This window comes from Dermacentor silvarum, chromosome 10 (assembly GCF_013339745.2).
Source record: "Dermacentor silvarum isolate Dsil-2018 chromosome 10, BIME_Dsil_1.4, whole genome shotgun sequence".
In the NCBI taxonomy this organism is placed as follows: Eukaryota; Metazoa; Arthropoda; class Arachnida; order Ixodida; family Ixodidae; genus Dermacentor; species Dermacentor silvarum.
The window spans coordinates 65,738,005-65,763,987 of record NC_051163.1 but is presented as its reverse complement, the minus strand read 5'-3'; the positions used below and the strand labels follow the sequence as shown (position 1 = coordinate 65,763,987).

The 25,983-nt window shown below is 45.4% G+C and overlaps 1 protein-coding gene across 11 annotated transcripts in view; it reads right to left on the bottom strand.

The window, feature by feature from the left end:
* The window catches only part of LOC119465917 (RB1-inducible coiled-coil protein 1-like), a 96,764-nt gene that overhangs the window by 33,294 nt on the left and 37,487 nt on the right, over positions 1 to 25,983 (bottom strand). For 3 of the 11 annotated variants that reach the window (XR_007463799.1, XM_049656984.1, XM_049656987.1), the window contains 10 exons: positions 24,900 to 25,124; positions 22,060 to 22,260; positions 19,740 to 19,880; positions 16,195 to 16,382; positions 15,299 to 15,395; positions 13,472 to 13,572; positions 9,332 to 9,389; positions 9,001 to 9,048; positions 8,402 to 8,469; positions 7,644 to 7,771 (listed from right to left, as the gene is read on the bottom strand). Coding sequence is in view for 4 of the 11 variants with exons in the window: in XM_049656984.1 (XP_049512941.1) it covers positions 7,644 to 7,771; positions 8,402 to 8,469; positions 9,001 to 9,048; positions 9,332 to 9,389; positions 13,472 to 13,572; positions 15,299 to 15,395; positions 16,195 to 16,382; positions 19,740 to 19,880; positions 22,060 to 22,260; positions 24,900 to 25,124 (1,255 nt within the window). In the remaining 7 variants the exon portion in view is untranslated. Of the gene's footprint in view, positions 1 to 206; positions 4,626 to 4,756; positions 4,828 to 7,643; positions 7,772 to 8,401; positions 8,470 to 9,000; positions 9,049 to 9,331; positions 9,390 to 13,471; positions 13,573 to 15,298; positions 15,396 to 16,194; positions 16,383 to 19,739; positions 19,881 to 22,059; positions 22,261 to 24,899; positions 25,125 to 25,983 lie in introns of those variants that run through there. The other 8 variants (XR_007463801.1, XR_007463800.1, XR_007463798.1 and 5 more) reach the window with 8 other exon arrangements.

The following is a 25,983-nucleotide window of genomic DNA, read 5'->3' as shown; positions in this document are numbered from 1 at the left end:
TGCAGTGATGGTGCAACTGCATTTTCCTTATAGAAGAGATATATACACATTGTCACAGTTCGGCACCTTTCTCTCGTTAAACGCATGGAAAAGCCACGAAATTGTGACAATGCATATGGGGTCTTTAAGTAAACAAAAAAAAAAATTTCACAATTTTGTTAGTTTTTGCAGGCAGATCAAAATGTTCTGTTAAAGCAACTTTAAACCTGCACATTAAACAAATAAATAAAACTATGTCTGTAAAGCGACAGCTAAAATAAACATTTTTGAACAATTCTAAGGCAACTGCTGCCGTGACCATCAATTCATCAACAGCCAAAGCTGCCCATTTTCGTTTAGCTGAAATTGTTGGTAATGATTTTTTTTGTGCAGCTGTTTGACACTGCTTCAAAAAAAAAAAAAAAAAAATGAATGATCATCTCAATTGACCTAACATTAAAGGACATGCCAGTAATATCCATATGTCATAAGCGCACACTTTGTAACAGTCGAATCGCAAGTATTCAGGAAACCGATATATGAAAACAAGGGATATCCTCCACACCCAAGGCAACCTATACCGATTACACATACATAAATGCCTTACATGCAGGACCATGGATTTCAAGGTCAACTTCGCTCAAGGCAAGAGCAAGTGCTTACGAAGTTTCTCAAGCAAAGCCTAAACAGTTACCGGCATAATTTGCGAAACGTCACAAAACGCCACACACCGAAACCACACATATTGGCCCGTTAATAAATACCACGCAAAAAGCACGTCTCGGAAGCTAGGAGCCTAAAAATCACACTTATATGGACAACTTGCGTGCTGCTTGCAAGGGGCGGTTGCAGTTAACATGCATCAATAGTGTGCACATTCTCAGGTAACTGTGTAAAAGAAACTATTTATATGGGGCATTTGATTTTAATGTTAACTGAATTTTTAAAGCATCGCCTGTGGGAGATAGCGCTGGATTACTATAAAGGCGAAACATTACTTGCATGAAAAAGCGAAATGCATAATCAAATGCAGCCCGATCCTTGTTATAATGAAATCACACCCGACACAAGAATACCTTCGCCTATAAGCACTTGTCACATGCGAATATTCACAAGGAAGCATTTAACATTTGATCTGTTATATCTATTAATTCATTATATAAGTGTTTGTTATATCGATGTTCTAACTGTCACAAAAAATCCCTAATCACCACTGAAACTACTCAGGGGCACATACTGCAATTTACGAATCAGACCCACTCTAAGCAATCCAAATGCTGCTTCCGCAGCTGGGAATCGACCCACAGTAGAATGCCACAGTCGCTTGGCCACTGCGGCATGCAACATGCATGTCAGTTTCTCGTGGAGGTAACTGTCCTGCCTCTTAGAGTAATTGCAGCTCTTAGGATTAGAACCATACTTACATTAAAAATTCTGTTGACATTAGAATAAAACAACCAGTATATGCAAGTACCGATGTGTGCAATGCTTACTTTCAGCTGCGCGGGAGCAAAACCTTTTGTGCTGAAGCTAGTGCACCACATCCTATAGAAAACAGTAAAAGACTAACGACAAGAGATTTTGCGCATGTCAAACAGCTAACATCTACACAATCGTCCTGCTCTACAGCATACTTGAAAAGTTGTGAATAGGAAAGTATAAAGAACAGATGCGCAGAACAACACTGCATGTTCAGCTTCACGCGATGCACCTGTAAAGGGTAGACTATGCTGTTGAATTAGTGGCTGGTCTGATAGAGAACACCAACTACCCCCGACACCCCTAGAAAAAGACATCTTAAGAGATGTGCGATAGCGCTAAAAGCATCTGCTAGGTTTTTTTTTTAAAAGAAAAGTGCTACATAGCCGCAAAGTAATACAGCGGCTGCTACGTGGAAGATACTTGCGGCGTACTTCAGCATGGCAACATGCGGTGTTGGCTCACACTTCGCAACAACCACAATTCTACAGGCAATGTAGGTATCTATAGAATACGGCTTTCCTTACAGTCACCAACCATGCGAGATGCACTTCAGGCGGCGTTAGTGTGGTTATCTCGCAGCGTAAAAATACAGACACTGACACCGTGCAATGCCACGCCAAAAGTAAGTCGGAAATCTGTTCCTCGCAGTTGCCACTTTAGAGAATGAATAAGGAGGTATGGGAGAGGAAGCTTAGATTCACATTTCTCTTGAAGCTACAGTCTACCTTTGTACAGCAGGTTCTTTCTAACATGTTCTGGGAGGAAAAAAATATATACGTAGTAGTCCAGATGGATCTCCCAAAGACTGGGTGTCATTATACGTGTTACAGTTTTCTTTTTAGGTACTTCAGCAAAAACGTGGTACAATCTATATGAAGAGCAGGCCAGAGAAATTCGTCAAGTGTGGCAAATGCGTGAAGCTTAGAGTGGCATCACTATGGTACAACCATAAGGTTACATCAGAACAAGACTTGGCCACCCATGTACCATTGTGCGTGCTTCGAGCTTTGTACCATTACCGAAAAAGAGCTATGGTCACACGGGAAAAAACTAAAGACACCAGAGCTTGAAGCAAGACATTGGTGTATAGTGTAAAATGAAGCTCCACCGCAGAGCTTCCACTTGCAGAAGCTCGTAAAAAGAATGCATTTTTCCCACATCAACAAGCATACAGTCGATGCCCACACAACTTGCCATAGTAATTGCTTTTTTTTTCCAACCAAAATATTGTCATGTGTCAATCTCATGGGCTAGAGAAAGTCACACTCTCAATGTACTGTGTTTACAATGTTCAGAGAACATAAGCTTTTCATAGCTCCATGTTTTCATATTTCAAGAGTTCATTTTTGAAACAATCAATTATCAAAATTTACATCACAGACTAATGCTTCAGCTTACACCAGAAGCTACTCGCTTATGTGCAAGAAAGCTTGACATCTCTAAACAGTTATTTCATATTGCAAAAAAATTCTGTCACGGTTCACAATTGTCAGCTGAGCCTTTTATAAATCCATGCTAAATAATCACAGCTGAGCCTTTTATAAATCCATGCTAAATAATCAGATTTACTCGACGAAGTTTGAACATTAATGCAAAAATAATATATCACTGCGATGAAACAACAACAATTAAACATTACATCTGTAAGGCCCTGCGTTATACCTTGTTTTGTGCCATCGCATTTAAATACTAAAACTAAATAAACTATATTTAATTCAACAGAATCTAAATTCAACAGATTAACATTGCTGGTTGAAACAGGGCTCGCATTTGCACCCTAGGCCTATGGCCTAGCTTGCCGACACACTTATCAATTCTGAACCGAAAAATTTTTTGCGCGCCTTTGTGCACCATGCGAACCGAAATATGTCTTCACGAAGCAATGTTTCACTATGAGCTGCAGCACGAAACGAGAAATGACTTCACCCATTGTTTCTCGTTCCTTATGAATAAGCCGCAACCTGTGTTTCAAATTGTACAGCGCTTCTAATAGTGCCGAGTCCACATACTGCTCAGTATGGCAGCCATGACCCACCTCTGCCATCTCCAAGACGATTTGGTCGTGCTCATCACCCCTCTGAACAAGGTGCACGGTGTAACACGAGCTGCACAGTTCATCTAAAAGACGTCGAGATGTTTGCTTTTAGACATTTCTTTTACGTCTATTAGGCATCTATTATACGTTTATATTCCTCCCACAACTTGTATCTGGCACGGTGCTATGCCTTGGGTGCACAGCAGAGAATGCTGCTTGTGCAGAAAGTGCAAGATTGCTGAAGCAGGAGGATAAGGCCCATGCCTTTGAAGCAAGCCGTCCTCACACAAAAAGGGGCCAACTGTGGAGACAGGTTAGCAGCAGTTGTCACAAACCCACCTTGTGCTCTGGACAAACCACGACAAGGCCTTGTAAATAAAATGCCTACAGGGCAGGTACAAATAAAAGGATGAAAATAGAGAGGCTGATGAACACTTTTGCTGGGAGGAAAGTCACGAGTGCTCGGATCACAGCAATTCGTCCAAACCCTATCCCGCAGCCAAATCAATGTGTCAATACACATGATTTCAGATTAAATTACGGACTGCTATAGCCAGCCAGCTAGTACAAGGGGTGCCTACAGCAAGCAACAATGCCGAAGAGTGCTGCACGCAGCTATCTTGTGTTGAGCACTCCTAAAAACTGGGAAGCCAGCATCACTTTCAGGCCTGGGGCACAGTGAAAACGGGGGTTGGTGGATGTACAGCAAGGAACGAAAGAATTTTGCCACTAAAAAAAAAAAATGGCCAGCCGTTGGCCAATTGGGGTGGCCACAACGGGGGAAAGAGCAGTGAACCGAAAACAATGAAAACAAAAAAGGGGCACCACATGGGCACACTGCAAAAACAACAACAGGAGTCCTTGAAGTGTGTCTTTTAAGAGTGCGGACAACTTAGGAATCGAGGGGCTGCGGATAGGGCTCTCCGGCGGAGGCGCCCTCGGATTGGGCAGGCGGCGGCGGTGCCACTTCCTCGGTGGCGGAGCTGGCAGTGATGAATGACGACTGAGTGAGACTGCGGAGCGATGACCGCCGCTGCTGCTCGCGACGCACAGCAGCCTCCTTGTCCCACGGCTTTGCCTTGACCCGGTAGAAGCGGGTTCCAGCAGGCACTCGATATCGGTTCTGTGGCTGCGTGTAGCAGATTCAAAAGGCGATTCGTGAAAAGTGGCTGTAAACTTCCACCTTGCGAATAATCCAGAACTAATAAAGTAATTAATGATAAAACTAATAACTAATAATTAACGAAACCATCCCCTCACCTTGCGTGCTTGACAGAATTCTTTCTCGACAACCTCAGCCAGGACCCAACCTTTGCGAACTGTGCCAGGTGCTGGTGACAAGAACGGACAAAGACATTACAAATGGCTCTTGCCACTGGTCTACTAGGGTCCACAATCTCGGCAGCAGCCGAAAGAAACGTGTCGAACACAACAACATGAAACGGTCAATACGAACACAGACACTCGTGATGCCGATTTTGTGTTCTTGCATTCATTGTTTTTCTTAGCACAGCTGCTCAAATATGTTCATATTATGCATACCAGTGTACGACTTCATGATCACGATCTTGACAGCAGATAATAATAATTCAGATGAAAAATACTCCACTGCATTTTCTGAGTCACGACTGCAGGTTGTACACTAACAGGTATGCTTTCCATGGCACTAAAAGAAAAACAGGTACCACAAAAAATTGTTTGTTGGCTGCTTTAAGCTGACACCCATAGGCACCACTTTATTCATATAACACATTATTACCTGTATCAACGCAAGATTCGGTTTGCAGATTATAAAAGCAACAAGAAAGCCGAGAAAAATTCGAAATTTCATGTCTAAACTCAGCTACAAAGAACACCCTCAGAAAGGCTTCTAAAATTTTTTTTTTGTTCTGAGCATACTGAAAAACAATATGTAGAAGCTAATCTGTGTGTAAAGAGGCAGCACTGACATGAGAGCGCCCTTGACGCAGAGGAGAGCATCACATGAGCCATGAGCCATGCTTTGTGCTGCTCACATAGACTGTGTGGAGATTGAGGGTTGTCACTGTAGGTAGATAGTTTTAGTAGCCTATACTCTACTCTCAAAAACATGCGTAAGCTTGGGCGCGGGTACGTTGTTAACGGTACGTTGTTAATGAGATAAAAAATATCACTGTTTTGCCATAAGGGCGAAGCTATGAATGCGATAGCAACATGCTAGAATATTACACGAAGTGCAAGACTTATACCGCTTGTCATATAGCATGACAATCATAACCACATAAAGCCAACGGACAATGAAGCCAAGGAAATCCGCCCACCATGGTTTTGAGTAGCGCTGGCTAACACTCCTAGAGCTAGATCTAGTAAACATAAATACCGAAGTTAGTGGACGAATTGATGGCCGTCGCCGTAGCAGAATTGGTAGTGAAACGCACGCGTAATGCAGAGGTTGCGGGTTCGGCTCCCACCGGCGACACGTTATCTTTTCGTCCACTTTCATTTACCTTTTCTTCATTTTCTACATTTCCAATTTCAACTACACTTAATTTCCCCGATGCTTTCCTTGGCTTCATTGTCTGCTGGCTTTAGGTGGTTATAATTAACAAAATCGAGCCCCTCGGTTCCCCTTCTTTCTTATAGCATGGCAAGGCATCTAGCATACCATACACCTAAATAATACGGAACCTCAAGGCTACGATTGCTGGCAAAAAATTCACTTGGAGTGTCCATATAATTGCTATGGCAATTAAAACAAGAGCCGCTTCATCACGAAGCTTCGACATATCAGCAGATGTCCGTGTCATTGAAAAAACATCGAACAAAAAGCGAACAAGACCGCCAAGCACCCATGAAGGCAATGGTGATTTCAATGTTGCCTTTATACTGCCGGTCAGTGCAGTGTGAAAAATTGCTGCACTACCGTTGACAAGATCCCCGCTGTCTTCCCACCCTTTTTTTTGGGGGGGGGGTAAGACAGCAGGGAGCATCGTCGCGGGTCGTGCGAGCCGAGACGTGGCTCAGCTCAGCAGGACCCGCAACGATAGTAGAAGCCTGGGCGGCGCCCGGTTTGCAGTACAGGACCAGGATGCCGGGACGTGGGCCGGCGTTCGGTCCGCTCCATGTCGCTGCACTGCCCGTTCTGTCAGCTTGGCTGCCCCGTCGTTCCAGATGGTCTCTCGCGGCACGCTCACTAGCCACGCGCACTCCCGCGCTTTTTGGCCCCGCACGCCAAACACAAGCACAGAAAAGCCCACGCATTTCGAATATCGGCCCTGCACACCGATTGCAACTCGTCGTCCTACCACACTTTCCGATGGTATAGTCTGCACCAGTACAGTCTGTGGGGATGCGCGACTCTCACGCGTCCCCCGATGTTGTCTTCCCCGCATGTCTCCTGTAGTCCGGCTTCTCTGCGTGGCTACCGGCGGTGGTTGCGGCGCGTTGCGAGATGGCGCTAGTGTCACGATGCTAACGCCACCAAACGGCGAGGTCACTTGGGAGAAAAAGGTCGGAGGCGCTCTCTCTTTGGCTTGGGATCGGCGACCAACACGCACGGACGCTTCGCGCGTGCGCCGGCCCGCTTCGTGCGACCGTCGTGCTAGGCTAACAGAAGGACACCGGTATGGACGAACACGGATCGTTCGAGCGCGCCACCGTTCGCGTGACTGTACACGCGAACGACTAGGCGATGGTGTCATAGCATGGGGCGAACGTACTCGCTCGCTATCGGGTCGCGGTGAGTCGGACTTCCTTGATTTGTCGCGCGCCCGTGTGAATGTTGAATTGGTTGTAATTCGGCTAGTGTGCATTAGTGTATGAAAGGTGCAATAAATTCCCTTTTGATTGTCTGCACTACTGTGTTGTCGTTCCTTTGTCCCAAGAGCACATGCGAGACCCCACATTCCCCAAAAATAGGGGGGGGGGAGAGACTGTACTGGCACAGAAAAACATCTGCCATCCCCCAGGGATGTCTACGTCAACCCCTTCACCCAGAAAAAGCGAGACATGTGATGCACACTCCCCGCTACAAAGCGAGGGATTGCTCCCCTGTGCGAATACCACTTTACCTGTTAGCAACTCCAGGATGGCTTCCTGCATCAGCTCTTGTGACAATGAAACAGCGGACAACCACACAAACAGAAACGTACAAGTTACACCGACCCACCTGTCTTGAGGCCGAGGGTGTCGAGGCAGTCCGTGTGCAGAAAGTGCAAGTTCGGGCCCAACACAAAGAGGACATAATTCTGGTGACCTTCGTCGAAGCAGAGAAGCACAATGTCACCCGGCTGGCATCTATGAAGTAGATAGGGCATAAACAGAGCCACAAATTAATGGCAAAAGACAAATCTCGTGACAAACTTGAAGGGACACTAAAGAGAGAGACACTGAATCAGTTTAGAGTTATAAGGCATCTTTTCAAACCACTATTCAGGTTAATTTCACGGTAAGATAGATAAAAATCAAAATCGATGCTTTTTTTAAATTTTAATTTATTACTGAAGATGTTGATCGTACAGAAAGAACCTGTGAATTGTACTAACAGACATTATGAACAGGTATTCTTTACAGGCACAGCTAGAATCTGTGAAACAAAAGGAAATATTAAGTTTATTCATGAAATATTAATGTAAGAGCGGCCGAAATTTAGGCTGCCGTTACACACTGGTTCAGTGAAGTGGGTGGCAATGCAGCAGAGGTAATGCTTCAAAATAATCAAGCGGGTCTGAAAAATTTGGTTCAAAAGATCAGTAGGCGGCTGTACTGGTACTTTTGTAACAAATACTGTCCTAAATGGGATTCAAATGAAAAATTGCTAGTGTCTATACAACAATAGTAAATAAAGCTGTAAAACTGTACATATTACGAGACAATTAAACCCTCTGCTAAGGTCCAATCTTGATGAAAGAGCTTAAAATGACATACGTGAGGATGGAGACCTTGTCAATGGGGGACGGTTGAAGCTGGGTGCCAAAGTTGTCGGACATGGCCATCTGCAAATTTCACAGCAGAAGCAGCCAATGAATACGACAAGGTGACCAGGTGCCTAGAATAATTCTGGCATTGGCTGACCTTTGACTTTTTGTTTCACGTTGCCCGTAAGAACAAACATTGAACTGGAATTGCTGGTTGCATACCTGTTCATTATGTTCCATCACTGTGCAATATCTTTCCAATCGTAAAACGTAGCTGATCACGAGACTGTTCCAACACCGTTCCACACCCACAATGACAAATTCAAGGGCACCATGGGTGTATTGAACGCATGGATAAACAGCATACAACCAACCAGCAGATTATCTCGTCTATGAATTATTTTAAAAAATACGAAGGAAACAGAATGCCATCACAGCAAGCGTGGTAAAGCAGGACAAGCACCGATTATTGCTGCAGACAAGCTTGAGACAAAAGCTGCAGACAAAAGTGGATGAGGTATCCCCTCTCCTAAAAATAATTCACATTCATTCAATAGTTGCCACCCTTAAGATTTTTTAGTACAAGTCAAGGAAAAAGTGTCAACTTACAACTTGTTGCTGCAGTCTATTGACTTCATTTTGCTTCTCAAGCAATTGCTGCAATGAGATGAAAAGAGCAATCTGATTAGCATTTGCATTAACTGTGCAAATTTCAGACATGCTGTACGATAAGAGCAACACAGTGCAACAAGATTCTCCGTAGGTCAGTTTGGGGTAATATGAAAACCACATGCACCATGGCTTTGTAGCAACATTGTGAGAATATTTTTTTGTCCCAATGTTGACCAACAACCTAAGGCCAAAACTCTACACAGAAATAAACAATGTTTTCTTTTGACACAGGCAAATAATGCAGGAGTCTAACTGGAACCGAACTTACACTCCTTAACTCCAGCAGCATGGGGTCAGCCGAGTGGGGAAGCTTCACAGTGGACTCCCTGAATAGAAGTGAGAAGAAAAAAAAGCAAGTAAATCACTCAATTTCAGCACTTCATACATGCGAAATGCAGGGAGCAAGGACGAATTTTGTCGAGCAGCTCAAGCAGTTTTTGCGGCCAACACATGCAAGGAAACTGGCTGTTAACACAGTATGTCACAAGAATGAACTCCAAGCCATACAATGAGACTTTCATGGTGACAGCAAGATTGAATTCTTTGGTCTTTATTGTACAACTGAACACTTGGCATAAATGTTTGCCCAATTTGTCTGGAATTGTACTTGCCAACAGCAGGAAACGAGTTTACATCTCTGCAGCAACTCGCTTCTCCATTGGCAAGGCCTGCATGCGGTGGTGGTTTTTCATTTTCTAGATGTACCAGGCAAGCAACGAAAAGACACCAAGTGGCGTCTTTTTGTGTCTTCGAGAATGAAAAATTGCGGAAAAATCATTTTTGTTGAAAACGTTATTTTTGGATTCAACATTGTCTGATGCATTATCTCAGCAATTTTCACGCATCTTGGACCAATATTTTGGTCGTAATGACGTATTGTATCATGTCGGCAGGCTGGATTTTTACTGATGAACACGCAAAAAAGGGTCTTTTTTTCCATGATGCGCAGTTGCCGTTCCAAGTTTCCGATCGCAGCCATCTTGGTCTTGTTTGAAAAAGCCACTCTTTTCGTTTAGTTTTGGTTCCACCGCTACTCTGTGCTCTGAATGGCTACGAAAAAAAAATCCCGCAAAAAAGTTGTCCCGGTGCGCAATTCCATTCGTCGACTGAGACACGCGACCATAAGCACGCCATGATTGGCGGATTTTCGCCGTCGTCTGCTCGGGCCGATCAGGCGTGCGAAACTCGGCACAAAACGATGTCAAATTCGGTTTGCTAGAAGCCGCGAACGAAAGAAACGAAGGGTGTTAAACTTTCAAAAGTGCGCAGTAGCTTTGAAACATTCCGAGCGCCGCCGAAGCCTCCCCCCGTGACTGCGAAATAGGCTTAGCAGATGAAAGCGGTTCTGGCAGCGGCCTGTGTTCCTGCGGCATTCCAGCACAATTATTGCAGCCTCATGATTTGGAGCAGGTAAAGACTCAAGAAAAACTGCAAGGCTGCTTCTACGCCGGCTACTAAGCGAAAATCGCATTTTCTCGCTCATGCTGAAGCCGCCACGCCGATGGCACCACGGCTGGCTCGGGTGCGCTAGCTGCAGACGCGCTTCGTTATCGTAAGCCTCGATTCTATAACTACTCTGCTGTCTTGTGTAAAGCACAGGTTGCGGTGCCGCAGTGGGCAAGGGTGAACGGGACAGCGGTCTCGACTTGGAGATAGTCATCTCGTGTGCAATCTGCAGGCGATGCCGCGTCGGCCATAGAGAAAGAAATTAGTCGGCACCGAGTTCGCCGCGCGTCAGCAGCGGCCAAACGTGCACACCATTCCTCGTGAACTATCTCGCTGTGCAAGACACGCGGAGCACCGGTAATTGGCAAATGGCAATGACATCTTTTTTGATTACAGATATTAATGTCGTGCGCGATCTACGCTGACACCGCATCGACCAAACGTGCAACCCATCCCTCGTGAACAATCTCGCTGCGCGCGAAATGCGGTGCACCGGTAATCAACAAATGACACCTTTTTATTTTTTTATTTTGCTATATGAAGCTAAATGCATTATGCTTGAAGTGCTGCAAGCAGATTACTACGGGGCTTAATAGTAAATTATGAACGCAAACATGCGCAAATAGCCTTACTGTATTGCACTGAGTAGTTTTTTTTTTTTTCAGATTTTTCTCAAAACATGGTTTTTGGTGACTTCGCTTGTTTGCTGCATCAATATCTTTGGACCTAAGACAGCTAGAGCTATTTTTTTTGCACCACAAAGTTAAATCTGTTGGGAAGGCAACGCTGAGAGCAGATCTTTAATTTTCAACTCCAAAAGTTTTTATTTAGATCTACATTTGCTCTCATTATTGATACTGTGAACACATAACTTCAATGGGCTGTAAAATGACGAATTATTCTTCAATTTCGAATCTGCTTGCAGCATTGCTTCCTTATGCACTGTAGTATCCAACTATTTTTTTACAACTTTCGCTTTAGCAGGTCTATTTTGATTGTTTCAGCAAACAATAGAAGGTGATTATTAATTATCTCGGCAAGTACTATGTATATGCAAAATATAATTGGATATTTAAAATGAACACAAGAAACTGAATGAACACATGTAGTTTTAGAAAATTTCATCAAGAAATAACAAGTCATCTCAATAACCCATGTCCCCCCCTTAATGAGCAATGCAGACCGAAAGGTGCGATACTGCTGTGAAACTTGCACTAAAACAAAGCATTGGTAAATGCAAAATATTTCAATGTTAGAATAAAAATGCAGGTCATTGCATTCATACGAGACAAAGGTTCACTGGAAAGTGAAGGCTTGAAGTGATATACCGTATTTACTCGCATAATGAACACACTCTCATAATGAACGCAGCCCCACTTTTCCAATCAAGAAGAGAGTTTTTTTTTTTTTTTTGCTTGCGTAATGATCGCACCCCACCTGCTGCCGTGAAGCAAGAGACACGCAGCAAGATTCGGCATCCGATATGGCGTTCGGCGGGTACAATTGTGTCGAACGCCTTATCGGATGTTGAATCGTACCGTGCGTCTCCTACTTTTTAGATGTGGCCTTGAAATAAAAAAAAAAAAAATAAGTTAGCAACGTTTCAATTTGTGAACGCGGGTGACGCGCAAGCATATGGGTGCTATAGCGCATACAAAGCTATCGGCCCATGTTGCGCATAGACTGTCTGCATCGCAGATCGCTTTCAAGATGAGGCTTGCGCAGCCGTGCCATATGCAGCAGCCACCGGAGTAAACCCTCCCTTCCCTCTGGTGATTGCTTCCTTTGCGGCTTCAGACGCATTAAAAAAAAGTGCATTCACTATGCGAGTAAATACGGTATATACCGTACCAGACAAAGGTTCACTGGAAGGTGAAGGCTTGAAGTGACTGACAGTGATTTAACAAGGGGTAGTTGCTGGAGCCAAGGTTTCAAAAAGGGCACCCATCTTCATCAGGGCATTGATAAAGACAAGCCTTTTTGTCGAACTGTTGCTCCAGCAACATCTCATTTGACCACTGTTGATCAGGTCACTGTATTGCATTTATGGCACTCTTAAAGAATTCTGGGGCATGATTTCAATGATGCGTTAACACTCGTGCACACAGTCTCCTGCAACAGTGCCCAGTGTGAAACAGTGGTGCCACAGTATTTTCTTTTTGTCATGCCATGCGACATGCTAAGACGTGCATTATTTATCTTGAAAGTTACTTGGCCTAAAGCATGGTCATGGCTGCATAAATAAAGTTCTCTTTGGAGTGATACCACTATAAAATGTCTTAGTTATTCTTACCTAATATATTCTGCATTAATGTTTTTCTTGCATATTGGGAATGCACTACTGAAACATATGAACAGAGGATGTGGGCTCGTTGGCCTGCGAGTCTCTGAAGGGAGCTGTGAACAATGTTAAAAGTCTTTATTAGCACCTATTATTTCCCCGTGCTGTATGGACTGGGGCACGTGTAGCAGGTATTACCAAGTTATGACCAACAGCTTAGAATGCTTTCTTTGGAGTGAAAAGCATACAACCATTGAGTTCTACGGGTACTTGTCTCTGGGGTGGAAACTTGGAGGCCAACAGGAAAGCTTGAGGAGAAGTTAAGGACCATGTAAGGCAGTGAAAAAACATGTTGGGCAGTTAGAGACCGGAAGACAGCGGTGTGGATTGGACAGCTAACAGGGGTAGGCAATATTTTAGTCGAGGTGAAATGGGAACCGAGCTGGCCATGTAATGCACAAAGCAAATAACCGTTGGTCTATTAGTTGCAGAATGGGTGCCAAGAGAAGGAAAGCACAGCTGGCAGAGAACAAGGTGGCCACGACTGAAATAAGAAAATTTCCAGGGCATGAGATGGTGCCAGCTGGGACGAAAGAGGGGTAATTGGAGATCACTGGAAGAAGCCTTCGTCCTGCAGTGAATGTAAAATAGGCTGATAATGATGTTTTTTAGTGCACTCACATCATGCTCTCTCCGCATGGGTCGGGTTTCGCCTCCTCGAGAGAGCAGGAGTCGCCCGCGGCGGTGTCCAAGTCTTCAATGGACTCCCTCCTCTGCAACAGCTGCATGACAATAACATTGCACATGAGGTTAGCACCAGTTTTAAACGGGCGAATTTCGTGTCATACTGCACACCTGTCATTTGGCATCAAGGTAACCTGTGGGAGGCTGTACAGAAACTTCGACACATTCAATCCATGGCTGCTAACTAAATGTACCAAGCAAGTTCACCAAAACTTGGTACCAAAACGTTTCCTCCAATACAGCGATTCAATGCAAAAATGCCACCAAGAATAAAAGCCTCGTTGCTTCTAAACATGCAACCATTATGTGCAAGCTTCTGTCAACAAGAACAACCATTCCAGTGCATATTGTGCTCAAGTCGCAAAATGAGGAAGGCTTCCAGCAAATGACATCTGAGTGGCTGTCTCCAAGCACTCAAGCAATGCGTTAACGGCTGCGTGAGACAATTAAGGTCACCTTGAGATCATGTCAGTACCAGTGCAATTATTCCTGCAACTCAGCCCTAACGTTGTCATCTTACATAATCATTTTGGAGTTGTCACAGCGATCTGAAATTGGAAGATTCCAGTTGAAGTTGTCATCATAGAGCCCAGGATATACTGCTGACTGCAGCTGAAATACACGCTGAACCATTTACCAAAATGGGTGACTATGCACAGAGACAGTGCTAACGTGGCCTACACGAACATGCTGGTACAGCGAAATTTCTTTCACCGAGCACCACATGTAAGTACAAGCAGAGGCTGTTATGACGAGATATTGCAGTAGGCAAACATTTAATTTGAAACAGGCTTCAAATGTATCTTTCAGTTCAATTATCATTTTAAGCAATCGCCTACGTCCCACTGAGATCAAGTTGACTTTTTTTTTACTCAGTTACTCAGACCCAGCGAGGGATAATGTAGAGGTGAAACAATAAAATATAATGGCAGCACAACTTGTTGCAGGCAACTAAGCAACAGCAAACAAATAATGCAATACAGTCAAACCTTGATATAACGAACCTCGATTTAACGTAATTCGTGATGTAACAAACTATTTTCATTTCCAGGTGTTACTTCCATTTAAAACTTTTTTTTTGTGATGTAACGAAGCAATTTCGCGACATGCTTGTGATTTAACGGGCCAATCTAGCAAAAAAACTAAAAATGGCCGCCGAGGCAAAGTTATTTCAAGCGTCTTTCCACATGAAAAGTTTGAGTGGCAAAAAAGCCATCAAAGTGTGCGGACCAGGACGCGATAGGCAGGAAACACTGCTGAGCCATTTGTCACATTGGTAAACAACTTCAGGAGCACACGGGGTGCGCGGCAGCTTGCAACGCTCGGAAAAACACGAGAGCTGACGATTCCTTCTGCGCAAGGGGAAAGGGAGGGAGTGAACGTGCCGTAACGTGATCTAGCACAATTTGGGGAGGGGGATGTGGCACGCGGGCCACACACCGTATCTTGGAGGCAATCTGTGGCGAGTGCTAAGGTGGAGCCGAGACAGTTGGTGCTTTTGTGTGTGCACTGTGCTCCGTGCGTCTGGTGTTAACCTCGTATCTAGGTTTGGCTGTACAAGGCAACAGATCTCAATCTAGTAGGCACTAATTTAAGTTGCCATGCAGAGTTCAGCCGGGGTAAAAAAAAGTAAAGCGGTAAACCCAGTACAAGAAATAACAATAACTGAAGTGAAGTGTAGTGCAGTCATCATGAACGGTCTGCAACTTTTAAAGCGCACAAGCCACAGAAATGATCATTGTTATGCTGTTCCAAAAGGCTTACCTTGAAATCTGGCATCCTACTTTCCCACTCCTGCTGAAGCTCTAGCCTCGTCTGTTCTTTGGCTTTTTGGATCGCTTCTTCGTGGCAGTGTTGAATCCTGCAGTCCAGAGAACACAGTGACGAACCATGTTAACAACGTTGAACCATGTCAACGTCCCTCCGCTGCAACTTGATCAATTCAAAGGTGGCGAACTCCTTCACCCATTCACTGACGTGTTCATTGCGTTTCAATAGCAGTACTCCCCAGCGATTTCCACGCTAAAATTAAGATCTGTTCACTATTGACGTATGCTTGAAGCCGCTCATTTGGAGGCACGTACTGTTGGGATAGTTAGTTTGATATCGTGCTGTTTTCAACGCGAGGATGGGACTGCCAAGTAAACGGTACAAGACAGTGCACTGCATAGTGCAGTCTGTAAAACAAAACAAGACAGAGACGGGACAAATATGAGCTCTCTGCCTTGTCTTTACCGTCTGCTTGTCTAGTCTCAGTGCTAAAAGATTTCATTGTGAACAAGGCTCCCGTCAGGGGAGCCGAAACCGTCTTGTATTCTTTCAGTGGTCGGTGTCCTTTTTACCCCTTCTTCATGATGCCTACCAACCAGACGGGCTTCTGTCAAAATGTCGACTTCCTAAAAGATAATACCATCCCATTTGAAGGGGCGTTTCTAAAACAATCCCTTATTGCGTGAATCGTTAATAAGGAGCAGCATTATCAATGAGCTGTGCCTACTTCAATCAAATGGCACCACTGTCTTGCTCTTGTGAAGACAGTGAAAAAGCTGCGAGTATAGGCCCCGTTTTTGAATACGGGTGCACCCATCAAAATACAGGGTCGGTGTCCGCTCCGGAATTTCCGCGTCTTCCAACCCAACCAGGCAGCAAAGGGCGCTCACCGGTTGAGCTGCTGCTCGTGGAGGGCGACCAGTTCCTCCCTGATGGCCTGCTCCCTCTGGGCGCACTCCTGGCGGCACTGTGCAAGCAGCTCCTCTTTCTCCATTGCGAAGTGGCTGTGCAGCTGCTCCTCCAGGCCCTGCCTCTCCTGGAACAGCATCTGGATCTGCCGGTCCTTCTCGCAGATGCACTGCACCAACACAAAAGAGAGGTGGATTGAATGGAGGGGGAATCACATTAAGCTTACCCAGGTTGGCTCTGCAGCCGAGCAGAGGGTGCTGCTTTGGCCTAGCCTTGTTCCGATGCTTTGGTCTGTCCTTCCTGCCTTTGCCAACGTTCAGGCAAAAACAGTATTCTCTGTCATGAAAAGCTTTTGGGGAGCGATGAAAATCAGAATTATGTGAAATACCGTATTTGAATCTAAGCCGATTGTTTTTTTTCGAGTAATCATATACGAAACTCTAGGGTCGGCTTAGATTCGAGAATTTAAAAAAACACGCCAGTTTTTAACTGAAACTGATAAATATGGTGCATAGTTAGCGCCATCTAGAAAAGTCAGTATCGCAGCCACTACTAGCCGTGCCAGTAGCCAACTGAAGTACACGAGGGACGTCGCCATTTTGATCTGCGTCGTATCGGTATGATGTAGCATCGGCGTGTGGTGTGGCGTTATCGTAATGGCACCAAACGGGCGATGCCAATATAGTGCCGCTTTCTAACGAATACCGTATTAACTCAAATCTAACGCGCACTTTTAACACGTCCCTAGCTCTGCGTCGGCATTTCAATATGGCCGTAGCATGCCGTAGCTTCCTCCGTGTGCTGCAGTACACGTGCTTAGGCAATAGTCTACCGTCTGTCTTCACGTTCTCTGCGTCTGCTCTATCAGCATTAAGTACCGAGTTCATCATGATGCTGCATTTAAAAGGAAAGTGATCATGTGTGCGGAGACGGATGAAAATCGGGCCGCATCACGGGAGTTCGGAGAATCCGAAACTTGCGAGCAGGACTGGCGCAAACAGAAGGAGAGGATTTTCGCAAAGCAATGCGGAACGGTTTCAGTGGACTGAAGCAGGAAGTAATCTGCGACGATCCACTTCGGCAATATGATCGCCTTGGCCCTATCTTGAAAGCAATCTGCGCTGGAGAAAGTTCACCGCGCGCCGTGTTTTCGCCGCTTATATGTCGCGTTGGAGAGGCATGCTAGCGCGCCGCGCTTCGTCTCCAGCATTTTGACAGTTCGTGTCCGCGGTCAACGAGCGCGATGTGTTCATGTTTGCTTGTGCGCACGTGACACCGTGCTTGTTAATTTATTTAGTAAGCGATTGTTAGCAACTTTATACAGCCGATAAAACTGCTATCCTTACTTATCACATTTGATGCATCGCCTTTCGGGCGAAAATGCGACTTTTATTCATCGCAACTTCAATGCATTGAGAAAAAATCTTTCCAAATTAGAAAAAGTTGTATTTCTGCTTGAAAGAGAGGTGTGCGGTACTGTAACGGAATTTTTTGTTTTCCTCACGGAAAACGGGTGCGCGTTACAATCGAGGGCGTGTGAGAATCGAGTAATACGGTAGTTGTGCTAGCCATAGAGGCATCGTCAAACGTTCAAGCCGGGCGGAACTTCGGCATCGATAAGGAAAACGTCTGTCCTTGGGAGATGGCCACGGGAGATGCTTTTTGCGTGTGCTGCAACGAGGATGGCATTTACCCAGGAACATTGATCGTGCGCTCCTTGAAGAAGTGCAGCATCTCTAATGTGCTTGATGGTACTGAATGAAGTGCACTGTTTGAAGAGGACAGCGATAAGGAAGATAGTGACGAGGCTAGCAGCGATGGTGACATAGAATGTGCTCGGCATGTTCATATTTAACCCTTTCAGGGTCAATACCGTACAAGTACGACCTCCGCGAACACCCTCAAAATGGGCAATGGCGTACATGTACGGTATCGCTTGTACATTTAAAAAGCGCGCCTCCTTCAATCATTTATTTCGCTTGGCATGTGCTGCCACTCGACGAGAAGATGTGGAATTTTTTTACTTACGCCAATGCCTCTGTTTTTTTTTCTTGTTTATTTTTTTATGGCAACGGCGCGTCAGCTATCGCGTGCGCATCCGGGCGCGCGCGTGGCACCGACGGCAAGTTACGGTTTTCTCCTGCGGCGGATTCCACTTATTGCATGCGCTAAACTGATGGCTATCTGGTTTCAAATCTCTCAAAGAGTGGCCACTTGTTACTCGATCGTTTATCGCCCGCCGCGGCGCAAATACACCTGTTCCCAGGCAGGCGCATATATACACAAACGATGCTGCCGTTTTTGCGGTTCCTCTTTTGGAGACCACAAAAGCTCTATCGCACCTTGTTGGCGATAAGATGAAGACTTCTCACTTGTTTCAGTTTCCGGACGTGCACACAACCATTTTTCAGTGCGCTTATCTTCTTATTCACTAATAAACATTGTATTTTAGAGCACAAACGATTTTTTCCTCACTTTACTGTCACTTTAAAAAAGTTACGACCATATTTTTTCGAAATATGGTTCTTTCGAAGAATTTAAATCAGCAATAAAAAAAATTGACCCTGGGGGGTCGCATTTGGCAAAAAAATTCGACCCTCAAAGGGTTAATAAATGCCGTTTCATTTTGCGAATGCTGTCCCCCCTTTTTCGTTCGGCCTACATTCGAGTTTTTTTGTTTTTTTCCTGGCTTCGAACTTTTGGGGGGGTCGGCTTAGAATCGGAGTCGGCCTAGATTCAACTAAATGCAGTAGGTTATAGCATAGCCTAAAGTCAAGGCGAGCTTGCATTTAAATTTTGACGAACTCAACAACGATGTTCCAAATGTGGTTTGTGCGGTGCTGTAGAGAGGCTTTGCGGTGCTGCCGCATGGCGGGGCCGTATTTGATCACGTGGCCACACTGCCACGAGTGGCCTTGTAGTCAGAAAGGCCACTCATGGAAAGGAGTCACCATATGGCAGCAGAAGGAGCAACGAGTTTCGGAATAACGGGTAAATGGACAATGGCTGGGTAGCTTTTGTAGGACACGTACGTCCTTCACTTACAAGGATTTACCTTTAAACGCATTGCACAAGCAGCAGCAGCGAACTAGGGACAGCAGAGACTGAAAAGGAACACTTTGCTTCAGGTATCACAGAATTTTTCAGCAACTTTGCTGTTCCCGATATCACCTGCTTCAGAAAATTGTCTAAATTAAACTTGCTCTAAGCAGATAGCCATGCAGTCAAACCTCGATATAACAAACCTCGATTTAACGAAATTTGCGATGTAACAAACCATTTTTATTTTCCCATCTTAGTTCTATTGAATTCTATTCTATTCTATTGAATTTACGAAACTTCGATATAACAAAATTCTTGATATAACGAAGTTTTTCGATGCAAGTACAACTTCGTTATATCGAGGTTTGACTGTATATGGCATCTTGCGCTGCTACAACAGGGTGGCTTAGGTGCTACCACAATTTCTTTCCTTTGGGAATTTTTTGCAATCTTTTGCAATCATGCGCGATGCAAGTCGGCCTACCTCATTGAGGTCCTGCACTTCCTCCTCGTGGCTCCTTTCGAAGGCACGCAGCCGCTCCTGCAGGGCCTCCTGTTCCAGCTCGTGCTCGAGTGTGGCTTTGGCAAGTGCAGACTCTTGCTCTTGTTGCAAGCTGTTCTTCAACTGCGGAGAGGCATTGGTATGCGAGAGAAAACAATTATAGATTCAACAATTCCATGCATGAACAGTGCATGCCTAAGCAAGAAAAAAAAAGATTAGTTTGAAGGACAACCTCAAAACATAATGTTTCTTTTTTTTTTTGCACTTTTCAAACTTGTTGCATAACCATGCTGTATGACTGCCCTAACTGCGCGCTTTGTATTACTTCTATTACCTCTTTATGCTCGTAAAATAACGACTGTTTGTTACTGATGATCCCAACCCTTATGTAATGCCCCACTAGGGGCCCGTAAGGAAACTAAATGATGTTAACATAAGATTTGGGTGAAGTTGTGCAGTGGAGACTACTACACAAAGATAGTTAGGTAAGGTTTTATGGCGCAAAAGCAACTAAGGCTATGATGCGCCATGCACAGGATGAAAATATATAATTTGATGAAAGTGCTTCAAGCAACAAAGATCATTAGTTAAAATTTGTTTAAGAAACCTGTTTCATCTAAAAACTTAAAAACATTGTCTAGAGATACAAGTGCATTTCCAGCTAGGATCAGGGAGGGATGAAGTGGTGTTAGTATTTTGTAAAGTTCATAAATATATTTCTGTCTTTCTTCCTCCAACGCCGGACATGTTATTAAAATGTGATTCACAGTTAGCAATTCTTGGCATTGGTCACAGACCGCTTGTTCTTCATTTTTCAATAAAAATCTATGTGCGATATGTGTGTGTCCGATGCGAACGCGACATAGAATGACTTCCATGAACCGTTCCTGGTGGTATACTACACAAAGATAAACTGTCGCGAGAACCAATGGAAGTGTTTAACAAAAGACTGGAGATGAATGCATCTTGGTATCTCCCGTGATGACAACAGGGAGCAAGGTTAATAATTTGGAGTCATGCCAAAGAATGCACTCCCTGCTCAGTTATTTTGATTTTCATCCTACTTTTATTTGTTCATTCCTTTCAAGCCAAACTGCTGCCCCATAGATTGGCTCGGAAACTGTCGAGCGAGATTCTACTCACACCGCAAATACTGTTCCTTCTAAATACTTGTTGAGCGGCGAGTTATGTTATTTATGAGTTAACTAATAACATGAGTTAACTCATGTTATTTCATTCCTTCCACCCATGTCTGTTGAACTACCCTAACTCGTGGCACCTATACTTGCGGACAACTTTCTGTGGCAATGAAAGAAAAGCTACATCAGAAAAACGCACAAATAAAAGCGCCCCTAAAAATACCATATTTTTGTGTGTATAACCCGCACCAAAAACACAAAACACTAACGATAAAGTCGGGGTGCTCGTTATACGCAAATTTCGCTTTGAGGTGTGGCTTCATGGCTGCGGGGTGTGTGCTGCTGTGAAGCCACACCTCAAGATAAGGTTCTCAGCCATTCAAAGTTTTGTTATACCCTGGGAAACCACGCCCTCCCCCCCACCCCCCCTTGTTAAAGCTCCCTCCTCCTCGGTCACGTTTTCTCCATCACCGTTGACCATGCAAGGACTGCACCGTCTGTGCTGTCAGGATCCTGTCATGTGAATGCTAGCTGCAAAACGATCCGATTCACAGCACGTCATGTCACCGAGTCGTCTACGATCGTGCCCGCTGCGTGAATTTAGCTTTCCCAACATCGCCGAAGGGGGGGGATACCAAGCCGCTCACTGAAGATACGTGAACCAATTGTGGATCCGCGAATGTGGACCGTTCTTGCAAACGTTTTGTTGTATGCAGTTATTTCTGTGGGTTATACGCGAGGATTTTTTTTTCTTTCCGGACTGTTGTAATTGAAGGTGCAGGTTATACACAGTGGTGGGTCATATGCAGAAAAATATAGTGGTCCCACGTTCTCATCTGCATTTAGCTTAATCTGGGCAAGGAAAAAGAACCATCCTATTTACTACAGCAAAATAAGACAAAATACACGACTGATGTAACATGGATTATTTTTCCGTTTTTTTTTTCTTCCGCATTCCGTAAAATGCGAAATTGTCCCGTGTGAAAGCTGCACCAAACTCAGTTGGGCGATCCAAGAAACCGAAAGCGCTGCAAAACATTGGAATACTTAGCGCAGTGACACGTGCGCAGAAGCTCCGCCCCTGTAACTTTCCCCTCATTGCCACAGAAAGTTGTCACTGAGTATAGAATGCTCCTCTTCGAGACAGAGGCAGTGTAGCCTACCGTGGCGAGGGCAAGGGTTGAGTCGTTCCGCAGGCTGTCTGTGAGTTGGGTCAGCTGCTGGAGCTGCTGCTGGTACAGGTGCACCTCCCGGTGGGCATCTTCCAGTTTTAGGCGCTCCACCTCCAGACGGTGCCGGTGGTCTTCCTCGGCCGACTCAAACTCGCGTCGCACCCTGTCCACCTCGGCTGCTATGGACGCGGCCTGTGGAGGAGAGAATGCAGACTTTACATTGTGGGGCTTGAAGTCGCGAAACTGCGCAGTGGGTCATGAATGATGCTGTAATGAAGAGCTTTCGTTTAATTTTCATCATCCGGGTTCTTTAACGTGCGTCCGAAGCATGGTAGATGGGTATTTTTGCATTTTGCCCCCGTCAAAGTGAGGCTGCAGCAGCCATGAATTGAAACCGCGACATCATGCTTAACAGTTGAAGACCATAGCCACCGAGACACCCTGGTGCACGAGAACGCAGGCTTGAGCCAGCTGTGCTATGCAGCTCACGTTTGTATTGGCTTTAGGTTAAACCGTTCTACAGAAAATAGATGGTGGAATCCCATTGACACAATCTTCACGAGAACCGGAAAATAAAATGTATCATCCGGAAATCGTATTATCTGGAAAAAAAATTGTATACAGTGAAAGCTCGTTAATTCGACCCCTGTTAATTCGGAAAATCGGTTAATTTGACCAGCGCGCGTGGTCCCTACCATTATATACAGGAGTCTATGGAGCGGAACTCTTTAATGCAGCAACAGTTTAGCGCGCATCGGTTAATTTGACCTAGCGTCACAGCCTGCGAGCTCGCCCAGTCGATGCGAAGCGAGCAAAAAAGAAAAAAAGAAAAAAAAACTGCCAAGAGCAACGCTACTGTACAGCTGAAAAAGAAAAAAAAAAAAGAAATGCCGCAAAGGCCAACCGCATGGTCATGGCATCATCCGAAACGGGTAGATGTTTAGGCTAGGTGGCGCAAACTGCCTCCCGTACAAAGATTAAGCCACTAACCATCCATCCATCTGGAAAGAGAGTTTGGTGGCAGCTGCAGTGGTGGGAGCCTGTGTGCTTTGTTGCCTTTGTCGCTTTTGTGCAGTCGCGTCGGAGATATCCCTATCTTAAGCAAGTCTCATTGGCCAATTGAAACAGCTGATGCAACCTCAACCACAGAAGACGACATCTGTTTCGATAACGTCTTGCCTCCTGCCGTGCTACTCACCGATTACATATCCATCAATGATGGTGCCGCCATTGCCGGGCAGCTGACTCATGAAGAAATAAGTCAGGACGTGACAGGTGCCAACTGCCCCAATCACCGAAACACACGACAAAAGAAGCCGCAGAAGCCATGTCCGTGCTGAAGGACTTTTCTGAGCAAATTCCGCATGATGCGTGTGCCACGGAACATCTGACAGCTATTAGAGCTATCGTTGCCTCTCAAATTCGCCCGAAAAAAACAGATGAAGATTACAAACTTATTTGGCAAATAATGGTACGTCATGCTGGGGAAAATTCCGCGTTTTTGTTGTTCATTCGGTATTTCGACAATCGGATAATTCACAAATTTTTCGTGATCCCACTAGTGTCAAATTAACAAACTTTTACTGTGCAAGAAAAAACATTGTATCGAGTCAAACCTCATTATTTCGAACTCCGAGAGGATAGAAAATCTGTCTGAATTAACCGGGGTTCGAACTAGCGGGAGGGGGGGGGGGGGGAGAGGGCCTTTTCTTAGCGGTACTAGAGCACGATACCAATATTAGAAACGTATGCGCTATTAATAAGTAGGCCCTACTGCACGTGTTTACGAACGCAATGTCGACAATTAGGTACTGCTTAAGTGCGGCATCCGCAATGGACACACGTGAATCCCGAAAAGCAGGCGTGCGCTACGCTAATCGCACGCAGCGCTAATCGTTCTATGCATCACGGCAGCGTGCAAGAAGAAACACGAGGCCACGTCACCTCTCAAAATGCGTATATTTATGCATTTATAAATTTGCGCCGGAGTGACCCAATTGTGACTCCAATCTGCGCCGGGGTGTCCTTTTTTCGGTGCAACTCCAACAGCATCAACTGCAGTCTACTCACGAGCTCCAGCGCAGCCTCCGAATTCTCCTCACCGGAAAAGTACCGCGCTGCCATTTTACAGAAAAGGATGGCCCCCTTGCCAGCGCGCGAGGCCGCATGATTTATGCCCGCTGATTTAAACATGGCGCCTTCCAGTGCTCGGAGCGAGCACACGGTTACGGGTTTGCGACACTACAGCATATGACGCGTCCAACTTTGGTATTCAGCTTTGGATTGCATGAAAAGTAGTCCGTGCAGACAGGCACTCTTGTTTGAATTAACCGTGGCGGGTGTTTCAAGTTCAAATTAAGGAGAGTTTTTCCCCATTCAAATACATGACACGTTGCTGGGACCAATGGGCCAGTTCAAATTATCCGTTGGTTCGAATTATGCAACTTCGAATTAACGAGGCTCGTCTATATAAGAAAAAAAAATCGCATATAAGAAAAAACGTATTATGCCGAATCGTATCAATGAGATTCCACTGTACCCCTTTTTTTTTTTTTTACCCATGAAGCTTTATGCAGCATTCATGAAATCATAAAACGAGCCGAAATTTGTGACGATAGACATAAGTGAATGCTATCACAACACCACCGGGCTTGCTTGAACGTGAAAGCCACTCCTCCACTTACATTTTTCAAACAAATGTGGGTACGACAGCAAGCCATGTCAGCTGTTACGTCGGCTGTCACAGGAGCATGGCATCCCCTCAAACCAGTCTTGCTTTTACAGGGCTTGGAGAGGGCGGGGCCCAGTGCTACACACTAACACACACGCACCTTTTCGTTCTCAAGCCTGGCTAGCAGGGCCTGAAGGGCAGTGTCCATGGCAGCCCCAATGAGCGACGCCTCCTGGCTCAGCATCTGGCGGGCGGCAGCCAGGTCTTCACGCAGCGACACAGCGTCCGATCGAGAGTCCGAGCACACTGCCGCAGCTGCTTCGCACAGGCTCGTCAGGCCATGCCTCAGCTCTTGCCTCTCGGCACGCTCCCTCTCAAGCTCCTTCTGCAGAATCACCCAAGAAGAGTTACATACAGATGACCAATAAGAACCAGGAGCTGACGGACCACTGATAACTTCTAGCTCAGCTGGCTCCAGAAAGCACAAACATTCCACATAAAAGGAAATTAGAGGAACTTGTTGACTTATTTCTGGCCATCAAGAGTGCATTCGTACAAAAAACAATGAACTGTTGTTCGGAGTAAAATAAGTTCATATAGTAATTTTTCGTAGTTGGTTTCCTGAACTATCTACAATTGAAAGCTTGCTCAAGGATATCAAAATGCACTCCTACGGGCTTTTGCATTAACATTCCCGCACTTAATTAAATTACAGTTTGTGGGGGTCTTCCCCAACCCGTAGCGCGTGTAATCGCAGCTACGTAGGGTTCGGGCGAATAAGGCAACCAGCGAGTCAACTCAACAACGTTTATTGCTGTCAGCAATAAAACACACTTGTAGAGGGAAGTCCGCTCTGTATAACAACTAATAAAATAGGCTTGCCTCGTCGCGTGTGGTAGTCACGCGAACGAGGTCACTCACGGCTTTCAGCAGGTAAAAATCCGTCCAGGCAGAAGGTCAAGCGAGGTCAGAGAGCGCGGGGGTCTCTCGGTCGCGCTCTTTTATGCCTTTTTGCCTTTCCGCGAGGGGAGTGTCCTCCTCGCCCGCCGGATACTTTCCCTCTTCCCGCGCGGCACGCGCGTCGCGAGAGGCGAGCGAGAACCGGGAGAGGGCAAAGTGCATTTCTCCCGTGTTCGCCCGGCTCCCGCAGCGCGCGGTGTGCGCGCACGAGATGTCCACCCGGCTGCTGTCGCGGGCGCTCCGTGCGCCGGCGACGGGCGAGCGCCCGCGGGAGAAGGTGGCAG